The 27,500-nt window shown below is 37.8% G+C and overlaps 4 protein-coding genes across 5 annotated transcripts in view; 1 reads left to right on the forward strand and 3 right to left on the reverse strand.

Moving 5' to 3' along the window:
- Positions 1–27,500, reverse strand: part of LOC138024113 (dual specificity mitogen-activated protein kinase kinase 7-like) — a 336,186-nt gene that overhangs the window by 66,249 nt on the left and 242,437 nt on the right. The gene's annotated exons all lie outside the window — the stretch shown is intronic.
- LOC138023958 (far upstream element-binding protein 3-like) lies at positions 7,123–22,356 on the reverse strand. Of its 2 annotated transcripts, none has more exons than XM_068871050.1 (22): positions 22,230–22,356; positions 22,095–22,161; positions 21,939–21,971; positions 21,758–21,799; positions 21,250–21,319; positions 20,556–20,617; positions 18,641–18,712; positions 18,294–18,363; positions 18,137–18,194; positions 17,503–17,581; positions 16,860–16,891; positions 16,347–16,493; positions 14,168–14,245; positions 12,761–12,863; positions 12,157–12,254; positions 11,577–11,688; positions 10,725–10,826; positions 10,150–10,463; positions 9,674–9,704; positions 8,812–8,910; positions 7,711–7,960; positions 7,123–7,372 (listed from the first exon to the last, which is right to left on the reverse strand). In XM_068871050.1, the coding sequence occupies exons 1-21, from the start codon at positions 22,326–22,328 to the stop codon at positions 7,731–7,733; spliced, it is 1,998 nt and encodes a 665-aa protein (XP_068727151.1). In that variant the 5' UTR covers positions 22,329–22,356; the 3' UTR covers positions 7,123–7,372; positions 7,711–7,730. The 2 variants fall into 2 exon arrangements, with proteins under 2 accessions (XP_068727151.1, XP_068727143.1); XM_068871042.1 differs by having other exon boundaries at positions 16,314–16,493.
- LOC138023992 (dimethyladenosine transferase 1, mitochondrial-like) lies at positions 24,120–25,288 on the reverse strand. The gene has a single exon (XM_068871084.1). The coding sequence runs from the start codon at positions 25,257–25,259 to the stop codon at positions 24,159–24,161; it is 1,101 nt and encodes a 366-aa protein (XP_068727185.1). The 5' UTR covers positions 25,260–25,288; the 3' UTR covers positions 24,120–24,158.
- LOC138024003 (autophagy protein 5-like) overlaps positions 25,288–27,500 on the forward strand; it is an 11,995-nt gene continuing 9,782 nt past the window's right edge. Inside the window, exons 1-2 of the mRNA XM_068871095.1 lie at positions 25,288–25,434; positions 27,340–27,467. Of these exons, the coding sequence (XP_068727196.1) occupies positions 25,324–25,434; positions 27,340–27,467 (239 nt within the window). The 5' untranslated portion in view covers positions 25,288–25,323. The remainder of the gene's footprint in view (positions 25,435–27,339; positions 27,468–27,500) is intronic.

Consider the following 27,500-nt stretch of genomic DNA (forward strand, 5'->3'; position numbering starts at 1 on the left):
CCCCGGTCAGGATGAGCCGCGGCTTAAGAAAGCTGTGGACGCAGATTTTGTACCATTTGTACGGGGTGTTCGCGTCTTATGTAAGCCGCTGCTTATTTTCTCTAGTATAAACGGCGCTATTGTAATGGGGGAAGGGAAAAAGCGGGAATTGTCCCATTAGTTTTGACCAGGATTGTAGCTCTGGCTGGTTCCAAATAAGAAATTCGATGGACTCGGAATTAAGGCAGAAAATACAAAATAAACGGTAGGCCACATAGTGGACCATGGCCTAATCCACGTTCTGTTTACACCCAAGAAAATCTCGTACGAATGGAGATTGCACTGTTTTCCGAACGTATTAGACTTCCCGACTTACGAAAACTGGACATCGCAGAATCCTCACCAATCTCTCTGGGAAGGTCACATACAAATCGGCAACATGCCGACGTACCCCAGGTTTCTGCAGTGCTTCGCTTTGGTCCTCCGACCCTCCGATCGACAAATAATGGGACGATTTTAAGAAATATTAAGGCTTGGCCACCACCACACTGAACGTGTCGATGGGAGTAAAAAAGCCCCGTATCATATGGCCCGTAAGGCCCGTAAGGACCCGCGTTCGCAAACTATTGGGAACATCCCCGTTTGAGAGCAGTACGCATTAGCGCGAGCTGGGGACCATTTCTCGACAGTCCCGAAAAACCATTTGCAAACCTGCCAACTCCTCGTTCAGGAACGCCGATCTTTAAACATGTTTTCAAGGTAACAAAAAGCAAACTGACTGTGAAATTTGACGACTTAATTTCTCTCCGTTCTTGAGATACAGAGGGAATCGTGACACCCGAAAATGGCGCGTAAAGTTTCGGGACTTTCGAGAAACGGGCCCCAGGAACCGGAAATATTCTCGACCCCAGAGCTCTTCTCTTAACTGAGGGAGAAAAGAACTCTCGGGAATCCTGAAACAAAGTGTCTTCTCACTGGTTTTTGTGAAGAACAATCAAAACCGTCTCTGACTGGTGAATTCATGTTAGCACGAGGAGTGAGCAGGCGCCGTAGGGTTCAAATAGCGAAATTTTGGCTATAAGAACCGAGCCCGTGTTGCTGGCGGTATTGTAGGCGCGCGGAATAAAGTCCTGAGCTGAACGAAAGAATTTGAGTGTTTCAACACGGATGAGTACGCTACGAATGGCATAGTGACGAGTAGTTTTTTGATATCCCTTCCACCCGGGGTTGCTGCCAAACCACAGAGCAACCACAGATTTACTCGCGCTTGTTCAAATAATCCCGCGATTACATTTCCCGCCAACTACGGGCTCACTGAATGAGATAAGCTCCATCAGTCAAAGGCAAGGGCTGGGTAGCAATTGCTCTGAAAAAAGCTTCTTCACAGTTACTAAAAATTGTACAGGTTGTTGATATAGGGATGATATCCGTTTACAAACATTGCTTTATTTATTCAAATGTTCCAACCACAGGAACAAAAGATCCTCTCTTTGGCATATTAATGACGATGCCTACTATTTTTATTTCGCTACTCGGATTTCCTATGGGTGGTGCTTGTTATACAGAGCTATTTTTGCGCGGTTTAAAACTATGCGGGGATAGCAGAACTTAGCAAGTGCTCTTGGTATCCAAGAAGAAAATTTGGGGTAACCACGCATTTTTCAGAGATAATTAAGCTTCAAATAGGAAAAGAATGCCATACATTGCTTTGTGTATTTTAAAGCTTTTTACACATATTGTTGATTAATTATCTTCGAAAAATGCGTGGTTACCCCTAATTTTCTTTAAGATTTCAATAACACTTGTTAAGATCTGGTTTTCCCGCAAATTCAGTAAACCCCGCAAAAATACCTTTGAATTAGTAGGCACCGTCCGTAACGACAATTGGTGAAGTCAACGATATCTTCCATATTGGTTCATTCTGCACATAACAAAGACAATAAACCTTTAAGAATTTTTAGAACTTCAGTTAATTTTAATTGGGATTACGTAACATGCCATAGCAGAGAAAGCGACTATCACCTTCAACAGACAAGAGGAAAGAGCAACTCTTCCTTGCTTTACTGTCTTTATGCGATTGCAGCGAAGCTCATTTCCTTCTGAAAAGGAACACAATGCCTCTCCAAACAACAATCATTGAATTAATCATGGACAGGCAGTTCAAACAATAGTAACACATTATCAACCAGCTCTAGCGATTCATTACGAAAATAAATATTGTCAAATGATAAACATACGCCTAGCCTGCGAACGATGACGTATTTCCGGCGGTCGTTTCTCTAGAGAAACGATCGCCGGAAATACGTCATCGTTCGCAGGCTAACATACGCCCAGAGGAAGAGGAAGATTTGCTTCCACTGGTCTCACCATTTCTGAAAGACGAACAACTTATTCAATTCTTTGAAAACTAACTGCAAATATCTTAATTAACAAAAACATGCTCAGCGATTATTATTTTCAATGGAGTGAATTCCAAGACAACGTAATTATTGAAACAAATGTAAAGTAATTAAAGCAATTAAAATTTCACTACTGCTTACGGTTGTTGGTTGCACCATCTTGCTGATGGTTCAAGAGATATTCCTGAAAAAATTATTATGCATTTACTATTAAAATAATGATATGAACACAGAATCATCACAATATAATTCTGAAGGGCCCTAAATTCTGAAGAAACAATGTTCTTGATGGAAAAAACAATGATTCCAGTCATAAACTTTAAACAAAATTTGCCTCCAATGAGACAAAAAAAAAAGAAAGCAATACAAGAATTTATGGAACAACTGGAATAACTGAAAACACCAGTGTGTAAAAGCAGCTTCAAACAAGACTAAAATTTATCAGACAACAGACCAACATTGTATACAAACTCTTTAGCAAGCTCGTTCTGAAATACAACACTTCCTCACAAATAATGTAATAAGAAGCATATTTTATGCAGGTACAGATATTTCATGCCACACAAAACTTCAAACTCATAAGTAAATGCACGAAGGTAAAAATATATTGAAGGGGCAAAACACTGAGATGGTAATTTCCCATGAAACGCTACATTTTCATCAAACCATGGTAGAATAACGATGCAATGAAACACAGCAAAATAAAGACACCATTTAGACATACAAAGGTAAGCACAAAAAAAAAACTGCAAAATATATTCTTCACTCTGTCAAGTCATCCAACCATAAATACTCTAAATATTCTAGGCTAGGTATTTGTGTTATCAGAGCTTCTGTTCCTCAAATCAAACCTCCGACTGCAGAAAGACTACTGATTCAGAAGACATCATGTCAGATCTTACAAGCAAGGTTATCTGCTTCCACCAAAACATGTTAGTTATAATTTGAGGAGAGAGCAGCCCACATAAATGTTAATTTCAAATTCACAGGACATAGAACAATAATTTTTGTCAATTGAAGTTATATAATTTTATGGCAAACTCTAATTTTTAATATGTCATATAGTATTTTATTATATTCAATTTAAACTTGCTTACTTGCATAATAAATTAAAAAGCACACAAAACTTAAAATAAGAAGCATCTATACTCCAATCAAACCAGGTTTTGTGGAATATTTAGAGTTGACAGCCAGGAGAAGCAATAAGTACTGGCAATTTTATTTGGACGCAGTTCCACAAACGGATTATAATAATCGATGTTGCTGATACAGCTGTATCAGTTGTGTGCACAAAACACCCGTCTTGCTTGCTTAGTTCTGTAAGAGATCAGGGCATTCAATGCAAAGAAGGGCAAGAAGACAGGATTCACACACAAAAAATATGAGCAGAATAGATCACCATTCTTGCTTGGGTACTGTTTAATGCATAAGACAATAAACTGATAATGAAATAGCAGGGGTTAGGAGGCAAGAAGGAGTTCCTACCTGCAAATTGATAGACCTTTTGGCATGGCCAGAAAATTTCCAATCACATCAATGTAAACCATTATATACAAATTCACCAATTAAAAAACAATACAAGCTCACTGTAAGATGCGAGGATGGCTTTGACATTTATAAAAGTAACAGAAGAATAACCGCTCACCAAAGGGCATTAAAAACATTCAACTGACGTCATAAAAACCATCATTATTGCAGAGTAAACTTAAAACTGGAACATTAAATTTTGAAGAGTTTGATGGTTGCAATAAATCAATGACAGACATCATGTTCAACAACAGTAAACGTTGATCTAAGAAACCTCAAGCTCACTGTGAGATGCCAGTAACAACTGCATCACTTCTTTGAAGCCCTCCAGTTGCACCTAAAACCTTCAAGCAATGCTATAGTCGACAAATAAAGCAAAAAAAAAAAAAAAAAAAACTGGCAGATTGTAGAAAGAGCACATAGCAAGTCAATACACACAAAAAAGAGCAATGACAGTGTGAATGATAAAACGCCATAATAAAATAAATTAATTACAAATAATCTGTACAATTTAAATCACTATTTTTAGTCATCGCAGAAAAAAAAAGAGGTTACTCAGTGAGATGCAAGGATAGGCTGCTACTCTCCTCCTGTTAAGCATTTCATTTGTCACAAGGTCATAATTAATTCAACAAAAATCAAGTTATATACAATGAAAAAGGCATGACCAGAACATCAAAAGCAAATAACAGTGAAAAATGGAATGGCAACACAAACAAATTTATAACTAACGAAGAGTTTGAGCTTACTGTGAGATGCAAGAAAGACTGCATCCACTCCAGTCAAGCCATCTACGTCTAATTCTCTATGAGAAAGGTCACATTTAATACATAATATAATTAGCAGACAATTGGAACCGAAGCAAAAAATGTTCCCTAAAGAGCGGGGAAAATGGTTTACTATGAAACATGAGATGGTATAACAAAAGTAAATTCAAAGTCATATTCAATAGACACTATACAACTCCAACATAAAGAGCACAACAAAATATTATCTTACTGCAGAGGAAATCAGCCTTAATCTCAAAACATCAACTTTCAATAAGTAGAATGTCAAGTACAGTGTTTAACAACAGCAGCAAGCAATGTTCAGTAATGTTACCTTACGTTTCCAGAAACAAACAAATAATCATATTAAATTGATCTTTTAGCCACGAGTAAGACACACAGATGTCCGGCCTGCTCAGCTCTGTGAAAGGTTAAGGCCATAAAATGTAAGCGAACAAGAATGTGGACATCAATAATGGTCAATAAATGACTAATAATCATAAGTGCAAACACTGTGACAAAAAAAGATCCATCATAGATGGCGAGTGGTTGACAAAACTTCTTCCATTTAATGGTTAATACACATAACTTTATTCTGGCAATGAAATTAATTTCCTTTGTTAACTTTAGTTTAAGTCCTTTATAGAAAAGCATTCAAACAACACCATCTTTATCCAACCGGCACGTCTAAAACATAGGTCAAATTCCACAGCTCACTCCTTGCAGGTAATTGCTTTACCTTTTTGAAAGTAATGCAAACCCCTCAATTTGGCTAACCTTAGGCCTAGGGTTAGCCAAACTGAGGGTTTTGGTTACTTTCCAAAAGGTAAAACAATGACCTGCAAACAATGACCCGCTGTTATCCAACCTTTTAACCCAGACCACTAATAACTGTTTCAGAGCAAAATTTGTTAACTAATAATTAATGGATGAATTAAGTAACTGACTAACAAGGGGGAACAAAATTTTACGCCAGCAACCTCGTTAGTTACCGGTATGCAAATTAAGCCAACCAATCACTAAAAAATTATTAGTTTCCATTATCACTAAGACTGAAAATCAATCCATTGGAATGACTTTTGATCTAGTTCTGAAAACCAAGACCAAAGTAATAAGTTCCAGTGTATTCCACGTTTCATTAACAGGGCTATGTCACAGCGCTTTAATGCCTTTTCCCATAAAATTATTGTTACATGACAAACAAGATAATTCTGAGCAAAGTTGGTCTTTAACCAGGTGAGTTGTTGAAATCCTGAAAAGCATTGGGTCAATCCACAAATCTGTTTGGTTTGCTGCATTTCCCTAATGTTCTTCTACATTTTTTACTGGCTATTGTAATGTCCCATACCATTTTATGAGCATTTTATGAACCATGAAACCATCTAACCTGCATGAATTAGCCCCAGTTAACAAGTGGACTCTGAAATTCTTATCACCAGTTTAGTTTTTAACAGTCATGAAATTAAACACTGTAGTCAAATGGGTAAATTTGAATCCACAATTGGTTAACTGTTGCTTTAAGTATGACTGGTAGAAGGAAAAGTGTAAAGTCGAAAATCTAAAATTCACATTCACGAAAGGAACATAAACAAATAAATACGGCTCAAAGAAAATATTCAGCATTCGGTATTGATTTTGGCTTTGTCTTGGGCTTGCTCACCCTGCCAGCAGAGCCTTTCTTAACTCAACTTGTGAAAGTCTCTCATTGAGTAAGCACAAGCTGTTGCTTGGAGACAGTTTCAAACCCAGGACAAATCTCGATCGCACCCCCAGACGCCATATTGATTTTCGTACTGAAAGCTAGATTTGACCTTTGCCTTGTCAAAAGTATGATGCACGCGCTGCCTAAACCGGTTTGACCTGAGTGACTAGCTCAGAAACTTGGGCTGCGACACCATAAAAGATTTGACACAATTTCCACAGAGCCTCTCTTGCCCACCTTCTGATGAGTTTTAGAGAGGCTCTGCTTGCAGAGTGGGATTTGCTGACCATGCACAGCAACATTTTTAAGCCAAGGTGCAATAATGTACAAATGCAAACCAAACAAATAACTTTGAACACCTCACTGAAAATTGCTTACACAATCATCACAACCTTTGAGTCATTGGACAGACCTTCAAATAAAATTAATGAAAGCTTCAATGCAGTACTTTTCCACGGTACTATTAATTGTGCTACACAAAGTGATTTACCCTTTTGAATCTATAAATTAAACAAAGTACATCCTCTCATGCTGTCATTCAAATCTAAACACAAGGAGTATTTTCTGTGTTTGGATCAAAGTACATAAAATATCAAGAAGCAAAGGCAAAGAATCAGGACACTTTTATTAATATGGATTAAAATAAATTCATTCCTTAAATCCTTCATCACAAATCCGCGAATGATTTCCATGGGGACCTTTCCAGAGTCTGCAATGGAAGTCATTTGTAACAAAAACAACACACACAAATGGAATGTTTTCTTTAATAATACACAAAATGTAATACGCATTATTAGAGTTCACCATGTTGCAGCCCCCTCAATGATGCAAACTACGTTACATAACTTGACTTCATGTGCAATGTTTATGACTAAACACACACTGATTAATTAAAAACTAAAAAATATACAAGTTATAGCAAAATGATCATAGAATATGCATCAGAAATCCGTAAAAAACGTAAGTCGTCTTCAGTACTCTTGACTGCTGCCAACGTCCTACAAAAATAATGATGATATCAACAAAACTTAGCAAACACATTTAACAAAATTAATGTGCAGAACTTTCAGATGGAAAATTGAAAGGCTACCTGAGAAAGCATGTGTAAATACACATAAAAGTATAGTATTAAACGGACAAGGAATCAAAGCAGCTTTCCAAAAATACAACAGTTGAACATTGTTACTGCAAATCACGAACTGAAGTGGGTGGTGACGGACTACCATAGGTAAGTGAATATACTGGTAAAATGGCTATACTGGGCAAAACAACAAGCAGGACCTGATGTTCACAACCTTAAGCATAAACATAAGCATCCTATCAGTCTGATACATACCTCCACCCCTGAACTCGCTACTATTGGCCTTGTGGAGGCCCTGGGGGTCCTCCTGGTGGTACCCCTGGAGGTCCTCCTTGGGGTCCCCCAGGTTGCCCTCCAGATGGTCCCTGTGGTTGTGGTTGAGGCTGTTGTCCAGGGATTCCTGGTTGTTGTGGTTGTCCTGGTTGTTGGTAAGGATAGTAGTAACCCTGTTGTCGGTAGTATTCTGCCCACGCTTGTGTGTAATCTGGCTGGCCTCCTGGTTGCCCTTTGGTGAACAAAAACAGGTTTGTAAACAAGCAAACACTACAAGCCCTAATTCCCAGCAGATCCAATGCATCCCCCATAGTTCAGAGGCAGAGCATCCAAACTAAAAGAAGGTTGTATGTTGACTCCTGCACTCAGTCACCATTAATAGAATAAGCAAGCAACGCTTTTGAGAAGCAGATGGCAACAGGAAGTGAGCTGTTTTCGCTTTTCACTTGTCTGCGAACACAGCCACATTTGAGATTAGTTTTAAAGATCTGGGAGACACTATTGTCGTGGTATGCGAAATGTTCACTTCCCCGTTCCGCATACTAAACCTATAATAATAATAATAATAATAATAATAATAATAATAATAATAATAATAATAATAATAATAATATTATTATTATTATTATTAGTAGTAGTAGTAGTAGCAGAAACCCATAAGGGTTGAAACGTGTAACGCGCGTTCACAGCTTCCGCATATTCAGTGCGAACTGATTGGTTGAATGTTTCAATGCTAAGTACCATATTTGGAAACCCCTCGCTCTTGTTGTTCCAAATATGGTACTTAGCAAATTGAATATTCAGAAGCTTGTTTCCCAGCAAACAAGGGGCCGTTACACGTTTCAACCCTTATGGGTTTCTGGTAGTAGTAGTAGTAGTAGTAGTAGTAGTAGTAGTAGTAGTAGTAGTAGTAGTAGTAGTAGTAGTAGTAGTAGTAGTAGTAGTAGTAGTAGTAGTAGTAGTAGTATTCTTAAAATGCTACTTATCATTGTCAATTAAATTCTGTCTTGCATCACAAAAGGCAGAGGCAGAGGCAGAGGCAAAGGCAGAGGCAAAGGCAAAGTCAAGTTGCTGTACATGTACCTTGAGCTGCTTGCCCTGCTGCAGCAGCTGCAGCGGCCTGCTGTTGATAGTACTGATAATATGCTGCCCATGCAGCAGAATAATCAGGCTGAGCCTGACCTGAAAACAGACAAAACAGAAAAATTTAGCAGTATAATTATTACAAATTATTATGTTTACACATTCCTCCACTAAAGGAACAACCAGGGCCCGGTTGTTCGAAAGCCGATTAACTTAATCCAGGATTAGCGTAAACTTTTGTTTCATGTTTTCAACTTTTTGGTTAAAGTTTCTTTTGCTTATTTTTGTTTTTCAAGATCGACAGCTCCTAATGTAAATTTTATCCGAATATCAGCGTCGAACAGCATTTGGGAGTAGAGAAATAAACTTCTTGGTTAATTTGTAATCTGGGATTAGCGTTAATTGGCTTTTGAACAACCGGGCCCAGTTCTGTAGGCCTTTAAGGTATCCTCTTCTCTTAAGTAAACATCGATTCCTCACCCAAACAAGCAAAGGTCATGCAAGTTCAAATGTACAGTACAACAATGTCAGCAGAATTTTGGTCTCAAAAAGGCAAAAATGTACAAGATTATTACCTGTCATGGTACTTATCTGGGAGCCCTTCTGGCTTCCATCATTAAAAGTTAGTAGCCCAAGTCATTTTTTCAAGAGCCCAGAATGAATTAATTCCAGTTGGGATCATAATTATTTACAAGAAAGTGAGGATGAATCAAGTAAGGCACCCGTTCGGACTACTTGTTCAGAAATTTGGTTGTCTGTGCTCACAAATAAGGTGCCCCAGGTGACCGGGCAACCGTTAGGCAGCAACCATATGCTTAATGCTTGATTTTGAGCAAGATTTAGTCTCTTGGGACAAAGTTACCTTGGGCAGGTGGCTGACCTTGTTGCTGTCCCTGAAAAGCAAAAAATCAGAAAAATGATTAGCCTTTGGTATACTGTCAGCGACAGTCCAAATTGACAAACAAATCACTTAAAATCCTTAAGATGATGGTTTGTAATATCTTATATTCACCTATTATAAGTGCAATATAATGGAGGGCAACATTGTTTCTACTTGAGGTGGAAAGCAACGTGAAATGGATGCATCCAAGAATGAAATAATAAATTATTATGCTTCGCCAGGAATTCTATCAGACATCAGATTTGCAAGGTCATTTACACCTTGATTGATGTCCCTTGCTACACAGTCAATATAGTTGAATGATAATGATGATATGAACATTAAAAGATCATGGCTCTGTGTCTCTTGTGACTGGCCAAAGTTATTGTATAACACCATCTATATCAGCATGCCAACCATGCCTATGGAAATTTTAGTGTTCCCATCATGTTTCTTACTTGTGGTTGAGGAGGTTGCTGTCCACCAAATTGTTGTTGTTGTTGTCCATATTGTTGTGGTTGTTGCTGTGGCTGCTGATGTTGTTGACCGTACTGCTGGGGCGGTTGTTGTTGCTGTCCATACTGGCCATATTGTTGTTGCCAACCGCCTTGTTGTGGTGGTTGCTGCTGCTGTGGCTGTTGTTGCTGTTGGTTCCAGCCTGGTTGATTCCAGTTTTGTCCACCTCCCTGGTTGTAATCATTTCTGCCTCCTCTTTCCCCTTCTATTTTTTCTCTGATAAGCTGCTGAGCATGTTGAATCTGCTGATCTGTACCTATTGGGCACAAAAGATAACACAACTAAAGTAAAAAAAAACCATACACCAATTCAAATCTCCTGGGTCAAGATTCTTTGTGTACTGTATTTGCATTCACAATAAAATGATATGGAAATACCAAGAACAAAATACTTTGAATTGGGTACAACACTGACTTAGCTACTTTGGTCTACTGGCAAAATAGCATTCACAAAGAACCACATTATAGCAAATACTTGTCAATTTTTCATTATTATTAATTTCTGTAATCCTTGATACCTCGTATGATGAAGCACTTTGTTGGCGAGCTTTCTGGGATTGCTCTGTTCAACTCTACATGTGCACCAGTAGCCTTTATAATATTTCTAATGGTTTCTCCACCTGTAAAAATTATGACAAAATATTATCCTTGGTTCCACAAATATTTTAAATTAAACTGCTTTACTGTGATTAGTACTGCCATGTTCTAGGAATAGCTTTCTGTTAAATGAACTGGAATTTTTATTTGCCCTGGTGATACTTGAATGTATCACAGGCAAATGAGCCTAATTTCTCTTAGTGAGTGTACGGGTGAATGTAAGCCAAGGAGTTTGTTCTTAATAATCTGAGAGTTGTAAATACTTCATTCATCTTGGCCTAAATAAAATTATGTTTCTGGTTCAACAACCCTATGTTCTGTTGATATAATAATTATTATGGCAACTCACTTTCAACAGAATTTCTGGTGCAACAATAAGGGAGGCACATTTGACTGTACTTCTTTTTAGAGTAGTGGGTTTGCATGTAGATTTTATGTGTAACTATAAGATTTGCCTTTGGCAGTGCCCAATTATACCCCAAAATTAATAATCATCAATATTATTATGATAAAATGTCCCTCTTCCATTTGGTTTCCAAGCCATGTCATTCTATTTATTTCAGTGATTTTTGTTGCCTCAAAAGCTTCAAGATATGAATTTTGAAGCCACTGATTATAAATGAAGATAAGAATTGTACTTTGTCTCTATTGAATTTGAATTGGTAAAGAACTGGTGACCAGGTTTTTTCAGAGCCCTGAATTCATAGTTCAGTAAAAAGCATTGCAATGCAGATTGCACTGTCATGGGAGCACAATAGAACACAAGTGCTTACCCTTGCCAATGACCAATCCACATTTGTTGCCAGGTACTGGGTATTCAACTGAACTTATTCCAGGCATGTTTGCTGGTGGACCTCTTGGCGGTGGACCTCCTCGTTGACGTGACTGGACGTAAACATATCAGAAGAAATGTTATGATAACTGCTGTCTAAGTGATAATTAATGTAGATCACAAAATTTTATGACTTCAACAACATCTCACCACATGTTCATAAAATTGAAGAAGCCACGTCTGAACACACAATCAGACTTCGTGCAAAACTATTGGCTTGAACTTACTTGACATGCACATGCATTAAGTAAAACACTATTATGCTAATCAACACAAATCAAGTTTATCACACCACAGATAAAAATGAAATTAACATTGTGGAGACATCAACAAAACTGCTTGGTGTTAAAGTTAAACTCCTTATTTAGCTTATCTTTGTTCTACAACGTAAATACATTGTACCTCCAAAGAGGATATACATGTACTTTACACAATCAATAGCAATCTGAGTGAATGTTTTTAAAGATGTAAGAACCAACAAGCACTTTAAAGGAAAGGAGCCCAATGATGACATTAATTACCTGCTCTACAATTTCTTGAATCATTTTTTGAACATGTTGGACTTGTTCTGGAGTTCCTTGGACAGAGGCCATCCGTTCAGGGGCGTTTGAATTATCCTCTGTTTTGGTAAGAGAGACATCATTTTAATGGTTGTAAAAATGAAGTAAAAATGAAGTAAATTGGCATGGAAATGCTCTAATAGTAGAGGAGAATGGTCAAAATTTAATGTTTCGACATGTCTCACACCATCGTTGGTTACAATAATAATAACACAGACAAGGATTGTTAAAGCATAGAATGATAAGCTTTGATTCCATACATAATATTGATAACAATACAAAGGACAGATAGAAAAAAAGCCTAAAGTGCAAGTGACAAGTAAACATGGTGCAGGGATGACGTTAATGCAGAAATTGTGCATTTCTATGCAAAACATATTCATACTACGAAAACCACCGATCTGTGGAATGGGCCCAAATTACTGTGTTACTGCCCCGCCCACTTTCGTTAAACATTAATTTTTTTGATTTTTTTGTAATTTCATGAAATTACAGTGGAAGTCAGGTGTGACAAAAAAGATAGGTGCTGGCATGGCAAATGTAAAACAGCTCCAAAAATACTTACTCATATTAAATTGCACCCTTGCTCCTGTCTCTGCTTGTATTCTTTTGATGGTTTCACCATTCTTACCAATAACAAAACCAACAATGTCACGTGGAACAGGAATCTAAAGAAAATAGACACAGCAGAGTTAAAACAAGTTAGCAGCCATATCTCCAATGATACAAGAATTCATCTAATAATTTTTAAGCTGCCAACCGATTTGTTGCCCTCATCCTCTTTTTCTTTCAACCTGTCTTCTCTGCTCTTTAGCTACTGTGTTCGACAAAGAACTTTAAAATATTTTAAGTGTGGTTCCATAAAATATCCATACCCCCACCCCGGAGGGAATTGGAAATTCCAGGGGGGTGGCGGGTCAAAGGTCTAGGAAATTTCGGAGGGGAGGGGGGGGGGTTTGAGGCGAAATTCACATCCAGATGGAAGGAAATCAATCAACTCACTTCATACGTTAAAGGGTGCCGCTCACCAACTTTCGTGGGACGTTCTGAAGTTTTAAGTAGTTAAACTATGATACTTCTATTAGTGCTGTTGCCAAAGAAGGTTTTTCTTTTTCCTAATAGTGCTTTGGAAGCAAACCAGCACCAAATAAAACCATGAAATAAAGACGATTTGGAAAAGGAGCCGCCATTACTCATTACCAGTCTCCAAAGAGTAGTAGTAGTTGTCTGTGATGGACTGGTAACTTGCCTGAATGTTCTTGCTGGATACTTATTGTATGAGAATCACTGCATTTGTGAAGTATGGCCTCTTGTTTGTTGTTTGCTTTGAAGAACATAATTTCCAGGGGGTATAGGGGGTGTACGACATTTTTTTGGAATTTCCAGGGAGAAGGGGGGGAGAGGAGGGGAGGGGGTTACCGTGTCCTCGCTAATATGGAAAGTCCGAAGGGGTGGGGGGTTCTGTATAAAATTCCCCCCGTGGTGGGGGTATGGATATTTTCTGGAAGTACACAATAGGCAAAAAACTACTTCCATCTCACTGGCTTTGAAATTTAACTCGCCTTAATTAACTGGTTGCACAAAGATGGTGTTAGTTGAGCAGAATGCACCGAGAGATTGGGGAGTACTCCAGGGATCATAATAATAATGTCACTTAAAACTTTCCCCTGGCCCCAGGTTTAAGGTGAACTTTTTCAAGACATGGCAGGCAAAAAAATTCAATTCACAAAAAGTGACAAATTCTCTTCTGGTCCCTGTGAGCACATGTATATACCTGGCCTATAAAACCCCCTTGCTGGCATTTACTGATCGTGACTGTGAAAGCCTCAAATAATAAAATAACAGTGGCAACAAGAAATTTAAAGTTATTTTCATCCTTATACCCCACAGAGATCTAAAAATAGAAAGAGTACGGAAGAACTCTGAACTCTGCATTTAATTAAAGATCTCTATGGTAGAAATCAATACTGACCTCTATCTGTTGCATACCAGGTTGAATTCTGTTCTGATCATGTCTGTTGCCTTTGTATTCCAATCCTGGCATATTTTGCTGAGGTATAAAGAAATGTTATTTAATTACTGGAACATACAGTAATTACAGCACTGAGTGTGTCTCTTACGGATATGTCAGCTCTCAGCTTTTTAAAATCTTCATGCATACATGTACCACATGCGAAAAGGTTACACTTAGGTCTGATTTCATTCGTAACACACAACAGTAAAGATCATACAGTACGCAATGATATTCACATACTGTAACGGAGGCCAGGTGATTCCATCATTTTAAAAATAGCAGGATGACAGTGTGTAGAGCACTTATAAAGTGCACTACCACAAAAATCATCCTGGTGTTGAAAAAGTGGGTCATAACTGGAACCTCAAAGAGTAAAGAACCAGCAGAGCGCAGAGATTGGACACATGGAGGATGAAGCAAAGTAGCTAGCCCATGTGAATGACTTATAAAGACAGTATTCGTAGACTGATCCATTCTGCCAAGGTTACCTGCTCAAAAAATTAATAGCCACCAAATGTGAAAAGAGAGGAAGCTGATGACACCAGTAAAGATAGAGTCATGCTCATGGAGTGTGATTGAAACAGATCTGCTACCAGACAATGTAATTGCTGAACACACTAAGTTGCTTTTGCCATGGAAGGCCTCCAGACAACAGGGGCTGGCAAAGAATCTTTTTTTTGCTTAATTAAGCTATCACTTGGGAGAAAACACAATCTAACGATCGCCCTCTGACAACTACAAAGGTCGCCTCCTGAAATGCTGCGGAATTGGGAGAAGGAGTGCCCAGAGAGCTAGAAACTGGTGAGGTGAGCGAAGGAGACAGATCATCCATGGCTAAACTGTTGTTGGGCTGGCGAAGCATCACATGGATTACGAACAATAACCTTCAAACAAACACCAGCTGCAATCTTTTGATGTTTTTTGCCCTTTGTTGTGTTTTGTTATTTCTTTCGGTTCTCAGCTGAACACCAGAAGAGAAAGACACTGCTGACTACTCTTATACCACATTCACACCAAAGCTTAAACACGTTTAAAAGCTGTTTAGTTAAACATAGTTGAAATTTATTGTTTTCTTGATACAAGTTACTACCTGACATAATGTAGACTCTAAAGACACACATTAGAACTTACATGGACCCCACATAAAAGTCAGTCTTTCAGCCTTCCGTTGCTCGTTTTTATTTTGTTAAACCTGGTTTAATTAAACATGTTTAGTTGGTGTGAATCGGATTTTAGATGGTCGACCGCTCCTTATTGTTAACTTTAAATTGGATAATAAATATGATGTACTGCATCACACTCAACTTAAAATTCAATTACCATATTTACTAGTGTATAAGTCGACCTTTTAAGACCTCAAAATAAGCTCCAAAAATCGCCCTTGACTAATACACCGGTCAAAATTTAGAGCCAAGTTCCAGCTGAATAGTCTATTCAAAATTAGCATAACATGCAACAAATGCAGTGGAAAAGGTTAGATTTTCCTTTGGTGATAACAGACTTTAAATGTGAGCAATTCTAGTTGAAAGGAAAAAGGATTTGTCCAACTCTAAACTATGGTGAACATACTCACTTGCACATTATTAGTATGGCCTCAAAAGAAGCTCCAAAAATCGCCCTCGACTTATACACGGGTCAAAGATTTTGAGCCAAGTTCCAGCTAAGTAATTTATTCAAAATTAACATAATATTGTTGCCTTGGGCATAACGAACGCAGTGGACAAAAGCCAACAAAAGACTTCAAAATGAATGTAAGCAATTCCAGTTGAAATGAAAAAGGATTTGTCCAAATCTAAATGTTGAAGATACTCACAAGCACAAATATGAAATAGACAATGGAAATTTTCGTTTTCCAAAGGCAGAAAGCTCTAAACTGCATTTCTGTTTCTTCAAATATATGCGAATTCAGTTCCACATTTCCAGAAATCGAAGAATACAAGATTAGTGTCCCAGTAACATTTAACACAGAAATTAAGAAATTGCTTTTTTTGCCCATCAAAAATGGGGGGGCGACTTATACATGGGATCGACTTATACACGGGTAAATACGGTATGTCCAAAATAGGTCTTTGAGTTATAGTAATCCTGCTTCACCCATGTTCACCTTCCAATTCCTGACCCCTGCCTCCCCACTGACCTCAAGCTCCTTCTCAGTCAAAAGGTCCTGAACAAGGTCTCTTCCACGCTGAGCCCTCATGGGATCTCCCATTATACGAAGAGGTTTCTCAGGTGCATTTAAGTACTGACCATCTTGAATCATAACCATGCGACACTGTGCCCTTTCCTGAAAAAATTTCCAAACCGGCAACTATCATCACATGATGTCATTTTCAATTTAAATCTGATAGAAAATAGGGTCTCTTTAAAGAGTGCATAATAATTATATGATAACTGTAATAAAGGGTTTCAACTGAATGACGCAATTATATAGTTAACAACATGGTATGACAAACAATCAAATTTTGTGCATTGGAAGTTCCAATGTTATTTTCTCAATGTTAATGCTAAAATAATAAGTACAATTGATCAAGATTTGTCTTGACACATAATATTATACGGTACTTACTTTCAACACAGCTGTAGGTTATTACCTCAAAAATAAAGGCAGATATCATTGTATTTGGAATCAACATGTACAGAAAATACAAACCTGAAGGGTCTTAATGGTTTCACCACCTTTTCCTGCAAATGAAATAATTGACTATCAAAAGGCATATAATTTACTTAATGCCATGATCATAACACCAGCAGCATGCAAATGTTGGATATTCCTTACATTTAGTTATAGAAAAAAATTAAATGGTCAAGCTTTGCTAAATGTCTGCAAGTGACCAAAGAGTAAATTAAAGTAGAGGAGAACACCAATTAATTATAAGATACCGTATTTATTCGTGTATAAGTCGACTCCCCATTTTTGATGGCAAAAAAAGCAATTTCTCAATTTCTTTCCTTTTTCATTTCACCTGGAATTGCTTACATTCATTTTGAAGTCTTTTGTCCACTGTATTTGTTATGCCCAAGACAACATCATTAAGTTAATTGTGAATAAATTATTTAGCTGGAACTTGGCCCTAAATCTTTGACCCATGGATAATTTATAAGTCGAGGGTGATTTTTGGAACTTCTTTCGAGGCCACAAAAGGTTGACTTATACACGGGTAAATATGGTAAAACCATTCCCAGCAACATTGAAATTCATTGCACTGATACACAGTTTCTGTCAAGGAACAAAAAAAAGGATACACAAGTCAAATCAAGTTTGGTGGGTTCTGTAAAGGAAGCTGAAGTCTTACCAATAATGAGTCCAACCTTACTAGCTGGTATCATCAACTCCATCACTTGTTCACCGGGAGCAACAACTGGCAAAGACATCTAAAACAAGTACAGTACAGTGCAGCTCAAAGATAAGCAAAATTCAGATACGCCTATGTTGACATACACCAATATATGTGTACGCATGTCCCTTTGTTATTCATTGCCATCTTTTTGCTTTATGTGGCATTTTGTTGTACAACAAAAGAAACAGTAATGTCACGGCATCCTGCGAGTTCGCAATTCAAACAATACGAAAATATCTATGAAACCCACATGTAGCACGCAAATTACTACGATACACAACCAACAAGTCAGATCACTGGTATAGTGACTAAAATATTGTCACTGTTTGGCAAACACAAACTTTGAACTTGTTGGAATCAGAATTCTCTGGAAAGTTATGATCTTATTTCATTCTTTCTTCATGACACTTGCCCTGGTAATAATTAAGTAAGGCAGTAGTGTTCTTCAAGAATGTTATCATTTGGAGCATCAGTATGCCATTTATTTTACATTTTCAATTTATGGATGAATGGTTCATTAAAATTTATCAGTCTTAATTTCTTTGAAGGGGACACAAATCTCATCTTTTCACTCTGGGAGGGAACTCACCAGTGATTCAGGAATTTTCCCTTCCTCACATATTCTGTTCAACAGATTCTTGGCCTTACTGAAGAAAATAGAAGGGTTGGTTAGAGATAAATAATTTCTTTGATGAAAACAGGTATGCAACAAATTTGGTAAATAACTAAAGATTTGAGCAACTTACTCTACAGCTTCTCTTGTGCCATTTATGGACACATTTCGATCTGGAGGCACCACCTGGCCAGGTGGAGGGTCTGATATAGAAGGCAAACACAAAATAAGTCTTCAATTAAAGCAATGAAATTTAAAAATAAGGACTTAATTAAAGGAGGAATAGTTTTCCAGTGGATGTAGAGGTTGTTAATTCCTTTCTAAACAGTAAATCCTTCCCTTCAGTTCCCAACCTGGCGACATCTTGAGCTCGCGATTTTGTCTCACTTTTTGGACAAGGTCACTGTTTCCATGATTTTCCCAAATTAATACAAGGATTTTTTTTCATTTTATCAAAGTTATAACCACAAACATCAGTACCTGGTGCAACTTGTATTTTTGCTCCTGTTTCTGACTGTAGTTTATTAATCTGTTCCCCACCACGTCCAATAACTGAATAGGCAAATATAAACATACAGAAAGTATCACATCAGTGAAATGACCGATAATAATTGTTGCTTCTGTGTTGTTACCATACACATGTAGATCTACAAGATGCTCGGTTAATTATTAACTTACAAAAGAATTGAAAACTAATTCCTTTTTAAACTTAACATGAACTAACAAATCAATAACATTACAGGGCTTGAAATTGCGACCAATACAGTCGCATTTGTGCCTGAAATTTTTCCCTTTGCGACTAAAATACCTGGAGAAGTATTTGCCACTTGTTTTCATCTTCGCTTTTTCAAAACAAAAGGGTTAGCAGTTGCCACTTTGCTGCTCTTTTTACTAAATAAATGAAGAAATGACAAAATTATTTTGTTTCTCGCCTTGAGTTTTCTTTCAATCTGAAGATAGCGTAATTGTGGCGTAATTTTGCTGCGATGTTATGCGTCTGTGCGCAACTCCATTCCTTCGATATCATTTGCCATTTTCAGCGGTTTCTTTCGACACAAGTATTGTGGGCTCAGATTTTGTTTTGCTACACCGCTGACAACAATGTAGCGTGATGATTTTGCAACTAAATTTTGCGAAATTGTGACTACATTTTTGTATCTTGTCGCAAAATTGCGACTGGATTTTTTTGCTAATTTCAAGCCCTGCATTTATTACAGGTAAACTAGCAGCTACAATGTAATATGTAATTATTATATATGACTAGTGTTTCTGGCAGATATAACGCCTGCTGTGATTGGCTAAGAGCAGCTAAGCGCCAGGGCATTATTCTCCTGTAATGCTCATCGGCCGATTATAGATTATGCAAATCAGTTTTTTCTTATTTGTAACTGTTCTGTTAGCCACATAATAAACAACTTAATAACCTCGACTGTTCGGTCGTTACAGCACAATCTCAAACCTCGGCCTAACTGTATTGACCTCGCTGTCACTCGGTCAATATGGCAAGGCCTCAGTTTGAGATTTTGCTGTAACAACCTCACTCTCGGTTATTAAGTAGTTAATAATAATAATAATAATAATAATAATAATAATAATAATAATAATAATAATAATGTTTTACTGTAGATGTTGCTTGCCCATTTGATACCCCAGTGGTAGTGAAATAACAGGAGAAGATGGACATGTACACAGATCTAAAATATGAAATTCTAAAATGCTGGAAGAATGAAGTGAACAATATTAACATTCAAATTTACCACTTCTAATTGGAACTTTGGGAACTATGACAGGAAATGTACAACGAAATACAGAGAAATTGTGATGTTCCATTGTAACAGACTTTATTCAGAAAGCCAGTCTTTTGGCATCACCTTGTATGATATGATGTGATGTGTATGATATGATATGATGGATATTGACTAATCAGAGTTTAATTAAAAACATTTTGCTATTAATGGTTACAGGTTGTAACTGGCATGGATAGCAGATTATACCGGTATAAACCATGAGATGAGTAATAATAATAATAATAATAATAATAATAATGATAATAATACATATGTATCAGTCTAGCCATGAAAATTTGCCTTGAAGTATCCTTCACAATTTAAAATTATTGTTTTTTGGTATGTTATGCAACTGGGAATCCTTGAGACATAAGGGCCAGATTGCTACCATCATTTGAATGCTAACGGGACTTCAAATGAGAAGTTTGACAAGTTGGCTGTACTGAAAGGTCTCTGATCTATGATGAGTCCCTTGGAAGTTATGAAACATACGTACATGTATGCATGTCAGACCAGCCACAAAAAAAAATAAAAAATAAAAAATAAAAAAATAATAATAATAATAATAATAATAATAATAATAATAAACAAAATGCTTATTAACTCACTTAATCCTACAAATCTGTTTGGAATTTTGACATCCTCTGAGACCATGGACCCCAGACCAGCTCTAGAAGACACAACAAATGTATACAGTTTTGTTTGACATGTATTAATCATGGCAATTAAAAGAACACTGAGACAAAGATTTTACGTATTCACACTCCTGAAGAGGCATGTCATCAAGTGCAGCAGATCGGTACTTACAGTAAAAGTTAATTATTTTAAAGTGATGTAGCTAGAGTTTACTTTAAATAGTATCTAAGGGTAACCTAAACACTACAATGTACATTGCAAGACAAGCTCAGATCCCAACCTGTGGTGCGGTGCTGGTGTTAACAATAAATTGCTGAACTTCTGTCTCTCAAGTAAGTCTATACTTCAGCACTTTTTCCTGGGCAACCCAAAATTTGTCAGGGCAAGTACAACATAAGGCATACTTGCCCGGGTGATGACTTTGATAAAAAATGAATACGGAACCCTGTTGTCAGCGGTAAAAAACTGATATTGACAAGATGACCGCATTGAAAAAAAAAAAGTCACTAAATTCTAACATATTAGTCGTAACCCATTGACCCTTGGGAGTGAGACTTTAACAAATTTCACTCTGGGGGTCTAAGGAGTGAATGGATTGACTAACATAATTATTACAAGCTGTACTAGCTGTACTAGTAAGAGACAAAACATCACTTTTCAGCTTACCTTTGTGCGAGGCTTGCTGCGACTTGCAAAGCTATTGATTTTGGGTCTTTGCCATCCATCGATAATGTGGCTATAAAATTAAATTACTCCAGTAACCTTTTTTTTTCAATATTCAAGGTTTCATGCCCAATATGAGACTTGGAAATTGCTAGATTAAAGCTAAATAATGTAGTACTTAATTACCTGCACCATAATTTGTGAGATGGTCATTCATTGACAAATCTGGATTCATCTAAAGGCACTGCACTTCTACTGGTAGGTACAGTAGTGAACACTTCCTCAGATATTTCCAACACGTTCCAGTCCGCTTCTCGTTATTTTCAAACGTAACCCCTGCTCATTTTACGTTTCAAATATAAACGGGATGTGATCCTTGCCGATATGTAATCTTTGCCGATCAAATAATAAGCCAGCAGAAAATAACCAACTACCAGTCTATTCTCCTTCATTGTTTGTTTCACTGGTCCAGGATTAGAATTTGAAAACTAATAATAATTATTAAGCTTACCTTCTGTAGCCTGTCTTTTTGCAACAATTTCAAGGTCTCCACCTTATAAAAAGTAAAACCCATCGTTAAATAAACATGACAACTAATTTTAGCGATAAATAGTGACTTAACGTGGTGTTTTTGACAATATTGTTCTCGAAAGAAAAATGTTCTTGTTCTTGAAAGAAAAATCCTAGCTCACCGTCAACTTCGAAAGGCCTTTTCTTGCTAAGATCTAAAAAAGAACACGAGAAAGAAAGTGATGACCATCGTGTCCTTTAAGTCAATAATTCCAATAACGGTTCTTTCAAGGACTAAGTCACATGTGTTATTAAGAAATTTGACCAAATATTCGCACCTTGATCAGCCAAATGTGAAGCCTCAGCCGCCGCAGCAGCGCTGCTCGATCCCATCCGCGCAGCGATCTACAAAGATGATTCTTGATCAATTCTCGCTAAAGATATGACATAATAACTTAGTTAAAGCTCCCTACCTCCTTAGCTCTTTTTAATGCGTCAGCAAATGCTGAATTAGGATCGACTGAGGCGCCCGAAGGTGGTGGAACGCTGTTGAAAGCCATTGCGTCCGCCATGTTAGCACGTGAAGGACAGTTTAGAGAAGGAGAGGGACGCGTCGCAGAGAGTATGATGGGATTGAGCTGAGGACTGTGCCAGAGTTTACCCATTCAGTGATGAAAAGAGATGTCACGTGACTCTCAAACGTGCAATATCGTGACGGTAAAGACTTGGAGCGCTTACCATTAATTTGGGTGACTAATTTCCGCTGAGAATGTTTTAACAGATGGTACTGCACGTTCTGTACTTAGAAAAAGAAAATGGGAATGTGCTGTATATCTCACTTGCCAGAAAAAACGGGTTGTTCCGGTTGACAAACAAATGATACAGTCTATTTTCTCTGGCACTTGTAATTTTTCAAATGGCACAGAAATTTCCGGGAATTCCAGTCAAATCGAGAAAAAGGGAATACTTCGAAAGGAATTATCTTTTTTTCGAAAACATTCCACTGGGATGAACTGTCCCATTTGAATTCTCCGCGGAATTACCAAAAATTCCATTCAAATGGTAAGCGCTCTTGTGTGCCCTTAGATGTGAGGGGCCTGGCGGTAGGTGGTGAAGGGTACAATAGCTGAAACAACCCAAACCTTTACAAAAATGCTAACCTTAGGCCTAAGATAATGTTTAGGCCTAACGTTAGCATTTTTGTACGGTTTGGGTTGTTTCAGTTTTGTTGTTCCAGGCCCCTCACGTCCAAGGGCACTTTGAGATATGGAAACAAGTCTTTACCTATCATGACGGACAGTCATCATTGTCATCGAACCCAGTCTCCTTGATCAGAAATTCACAAGCATTTAACAAATTGATGTCAGTTTTTCGTGCGTCTGTCCTGTTATTGATCATGAATTTTGTCATAACATTGTAAAAGTAGCTGTGGATCCACAAGGCGATAGCCTAGTGGATCCGCAGCCTACTTTGACAATGGTATGAGGAAATTCATTGTTAATAACAGGACAGACCCATGAAAAACTGACATCTATTCGTTTTTTACAAAGACAAAAAGGCAGAGGGGTGAAAATTAAGTCAAAACACCAGAAGGACACGAGACAAAAATGCGAGAAACTTCAATTTTATTCAATCTGACATGAACAAATTCATAACTTGTCTCGCTCTCTTATTGGCTAACGGAAAAAACTGAGACTTTCTATTGGTTAAAAAGTGACAGATTGACATTTCACAAAATTTTGCATGAATTAAACTCTTCAAAATGCATAAATTATAAATGTATGTGTCTGTCTTATTGACAATAAAAATTAGCCAATGAGTGTGCAACAATTTTGCAGTCATTGTAAAAACTATAATTGGCAACTTAAAAATATCATTCTTCTGGACATGCTCTCTGTTACAGCAAACGTTAGTCCAAACACTATGGGGAAAAAATGTTTTCATTCTTACTGCTTTTTTTCAATGCATTTTCAGGAACTTTTTTACAATGAGAACCAAGATTAGGTAGACTTAATCATTCTCTCCTGCAGAACATACGCCATTGTCAAAATTTGCCCAAAAAGATTTTCTGAAATTGACACATGCACCTGAACTGGGAAAGTATATGATTATCCCAATGTTTTGGTAGCTACTGGAAGCAGAAAAATTTAGTTCAACACTAAGGCCCACTTAAAAGGGATATTCTCAAGCAATATTGTCTAAGTGAAATGCAAATTTTGCACTTAAAACCTTTTTTTTTCTACATCTGAGGTAAAATCTTGTGAGGTTTTTGACTGTATGAAGAAAAGTAAGTTTTCTTTCATTTTTGGGGTCAAGGTTATGTAGAAAAGGAGTAAGTCAAAATACTGATTCTGGTCGATCAATTTATTGCTTTATCTTTATTTTTCAAAAAATCTGTTTTCTTACATAAATTTCAAGTGTTCTTGCTCGTTACATCCTGCATCATAGTAAAAATGCAGTGATCTTCCTTCCCACTGAAAGAAAGCACTTGCAAGTTTCCCAATATCTTGAGAACACAAGTCTCTGATTGATACATCGTGTGACCAATTCAACTGATTGAGTATTGCATGACCTCCTGGGCTAATACTTTCAATAGCGTCTACTACCCGGCGTTGTGGCTTAACCAACAAAAGTCTAATGAAGTAGTTAAGATAATGCAAATCATGACTGGAGACACTCACTAAGGGAATTTTCTTTGGGACGATACTGACCAAGGTCAGGAATTTGTCCTTTTCCCTGCTGTGTACTGGATAAAAACGTCTACAAGGTACCCGAAGTAAAACTTGAACATCACAGAACAAAGACACCATGAGAGTTAATCTACTAAAATGTTTGCTCCCAAATTGAGCGGTGATTTTTTCTGCTCGTTCCTCTGCATAGAAAAAGGCGAGTTCACATCTTCCTTTCTCAAAGATACCTCTTTGGGAAACCATTTGACTCAAATGAGAAAGCAATACTCTGGGAAGAACTGAGGGATTGGAGGCAGTTTCAATTCCAAGAAATCTTGCCACTAAACCATCAGATTCCCACGGCTGCGACAGCACATTGGCTAAAACATCCTCGGAGGAAATCGCAGGGGGTGTGCATTGGGCTCCATTTACGACAGAGCCACTATGCGGATCCAGTTTGCTAAAATCTCCATGGAGCAAATCAAATCGCTTTGGCGGCGTGATCTGTTCCTTAAGATGCCACAAAGCTGGGTGAAATCTTCTCTCAGGTTCAAGACCAATAATATGAGTTGCTCCGGCTTCGAATAGCGCTTTCGAGAGCACACCAGGGCCGGGATTTGTCTCAATCAGAGTCACGTCATGTAAACTTCCAAGGCTATGAGCGACTTTAAATGCTAACTCTTCGTCAAGAATGTACTTATAGTTTTTCTTTGAGTGTCTAAGCAGCTCCAAGTCATATTTTGTTACTAGCTGGGTACTTGTTGAATAACCCAACCGCTTAAACAGAAAAAGATCCTTGGACAACACAGAACAGATCCTTGTGGAAACCGCCATGTTGTACTAGTAAATGTCACGGTTTACCACCTACGACCGCAGGGATACCTGGGGACTGTTAAAGATGGCGGAAGATAGGGAGGTTCTACGAGTCATTTGGGACGGAAGGCTTCCAGTTTGCTTTAATCTCAGTTCAGACGAAGTGGTAACGGTGGAACAGCCAGATCCGTACTACGTACGTAACTTATAAGCTTGAAGCTTTAAGATGTATTCTGTTGGGAGAATTTTTGCACTGATACATCTAAGACAGAACCTGGTGAAAATGAAATTTGTCAGAATCAGTTGAGCTACATGTACAGGAAAGGTACAGTTTCAAGCACAGGCCATATAAAAAGAGCGACGTCCTTCACTGGGTCACGCAGCACCACGTTATCCACATCTATCGATAGAGGAAATTGAATTAACTTTATAATCGATCTGTCATGTGTACATGTACTTTAAATCACAAATTTATGTAATTAACGTTCGAGACAAGTTCGTAGTAATTAATTAATTACCTAAATTAAAGTAAAGGAAAAGAAAGGAACTCTTTTTAACACTGGAGCACTAATTAAACAGAAATTTAAAAAAAATTAACGGAAATAAAATGAAATGCTAGTTGTTGAGGTGGCAGGTACAAAAGACAGGTCACAGGTCACTGTTTGCCAACATAAAGAATCCTAGACATTCATTAAGGCTAACCTTAGGTCTAATTAGGCCTAAACAAAAGTTTTTAGGCCTAATGTTAGCATTTGTAAATGGTTAGGGTTGTTTCAAATTCTGTATAATTTGGTTAAACAATGATCTGTGCCTTGTGACCTGTATTTTGTACCTGCCCTTTTTTGAGGAGATGAGAAAACCAGTGTACCCGGAGAAAAACCTCGCGGAGCAGGGAAGAGAACCACTCAACCCACATATGACGCCTAGTCTAGGAATTATACCAGGTAAAATAAGTGGGAAGCAAGTGCTCTTGCCACTATGCCATCCCTGCACCCCAAATAACAAAGGAGAAGTAGACACAATACCAAAAATTGAAGGCTAAATAGTGGTGGTTAAAAAGATTAAAGATGCCATGCACTATTGTCTCCTTGTTCAAAAGCTAGGGCAGCAAATCTGATTTTGCCAACTACAGAGAGATGTTGCTCATGTCTATTGTTGGAAAAACCTGGTTGTCATCTTCAACTGCCTTATGCCTTCTATCTCTGTGGAAAACCTCCCAGAAGCAGGCTTCAAACAGGGCCATGTCCTAGCCCCTGTTCTCTTCAATTAACCCACTGATCCCTGGGACTGAGACTTGATAGATCTCACTCTGTCTAATGCCAGACAATTTAACTTATCAGTGTGGGGAGGGGGGGGAGGGGGGGAGGAGGAGTTCAGGAGTCAATGGGTTAATCCTTCACCTTTGTCCTCAGCCTTGCTGCCAGAGACATTAAGGGTGATACATACATATATATACATGAAATAAAGGATAAACAGGTCCGTATTTGACGGAATGCCAAGATAATAATTCTTTTTATTTAAGACAATCGTCCTGGAAATCCCCTTTGGGGATGACTGTGCCTTGAAAGTTAACAAGGATACTTCAAAGTTCAAATGTTTGTAGAGGCGTCCTACTTGTTTGGCCGTCACCATTAGCCCTGGCAAAACAGAGTTTCTACATATGGTTGCTCTTTAGTCAACAATGTGGCATCGTTCCATCTCAAATAAAGAGCCTCTCCATTATTATGAGTCACTTGACAAAGACATCATTATGGACCTTATATTATTCGCACAGCGGCTACATTGGCCATAGACAATAGATTTTGTACCCCGAGCCTTGAGTTCAAATGTTTGGGAATGAGTTTTGGTAAGCAAAAACAAAAGTTTTCAGTCCCTCAGGACTCAATGGCAACATGGCTGCCATGTGGTTAAGGCCTATTCCCCATAACAATATAACAAGATTGTAATGACTAGTGCCTGTATTTAAGATCTGTTGACATACAGGCCCTGTCATCTACTTGATTTATGTTGTGCTTTTTGGGTTGTATGGGATTTGCATTTAATTTTTAACAGTTATGTTGTAAATCACAGTCCTGGTGATAGAGATCATTTTTCTTTCTAGCTTTTAGTACCCAGACTGAGTTACTTGACGCTTGTAACTGACAAAGTTCAGCGGCATTTTCAGAGGGCTATCAATAATGAAACTGCGGATGAAATGTGGTTTGAATATGATGGGCAGCCTTTGAAATGGTGAGTACACATATCAATAGTCTCTCTTTGCTT

This window comes from Montipora capricornis, chromosome 2, assembly GCF_036669925.1.
Source record: "Montipora capricornis isolate CH-2021 chromosome 2, ASM3666992v2, whole genome shotgun sequence".
In the NCBI taxonomy this organism is placed as follows: domain Eukaryota; kingdom Metazoa; phylum Cnidaria; class Anthozoa; order Scleractinia; family Acroporidae; genus Montipora; species Montipora capricornis.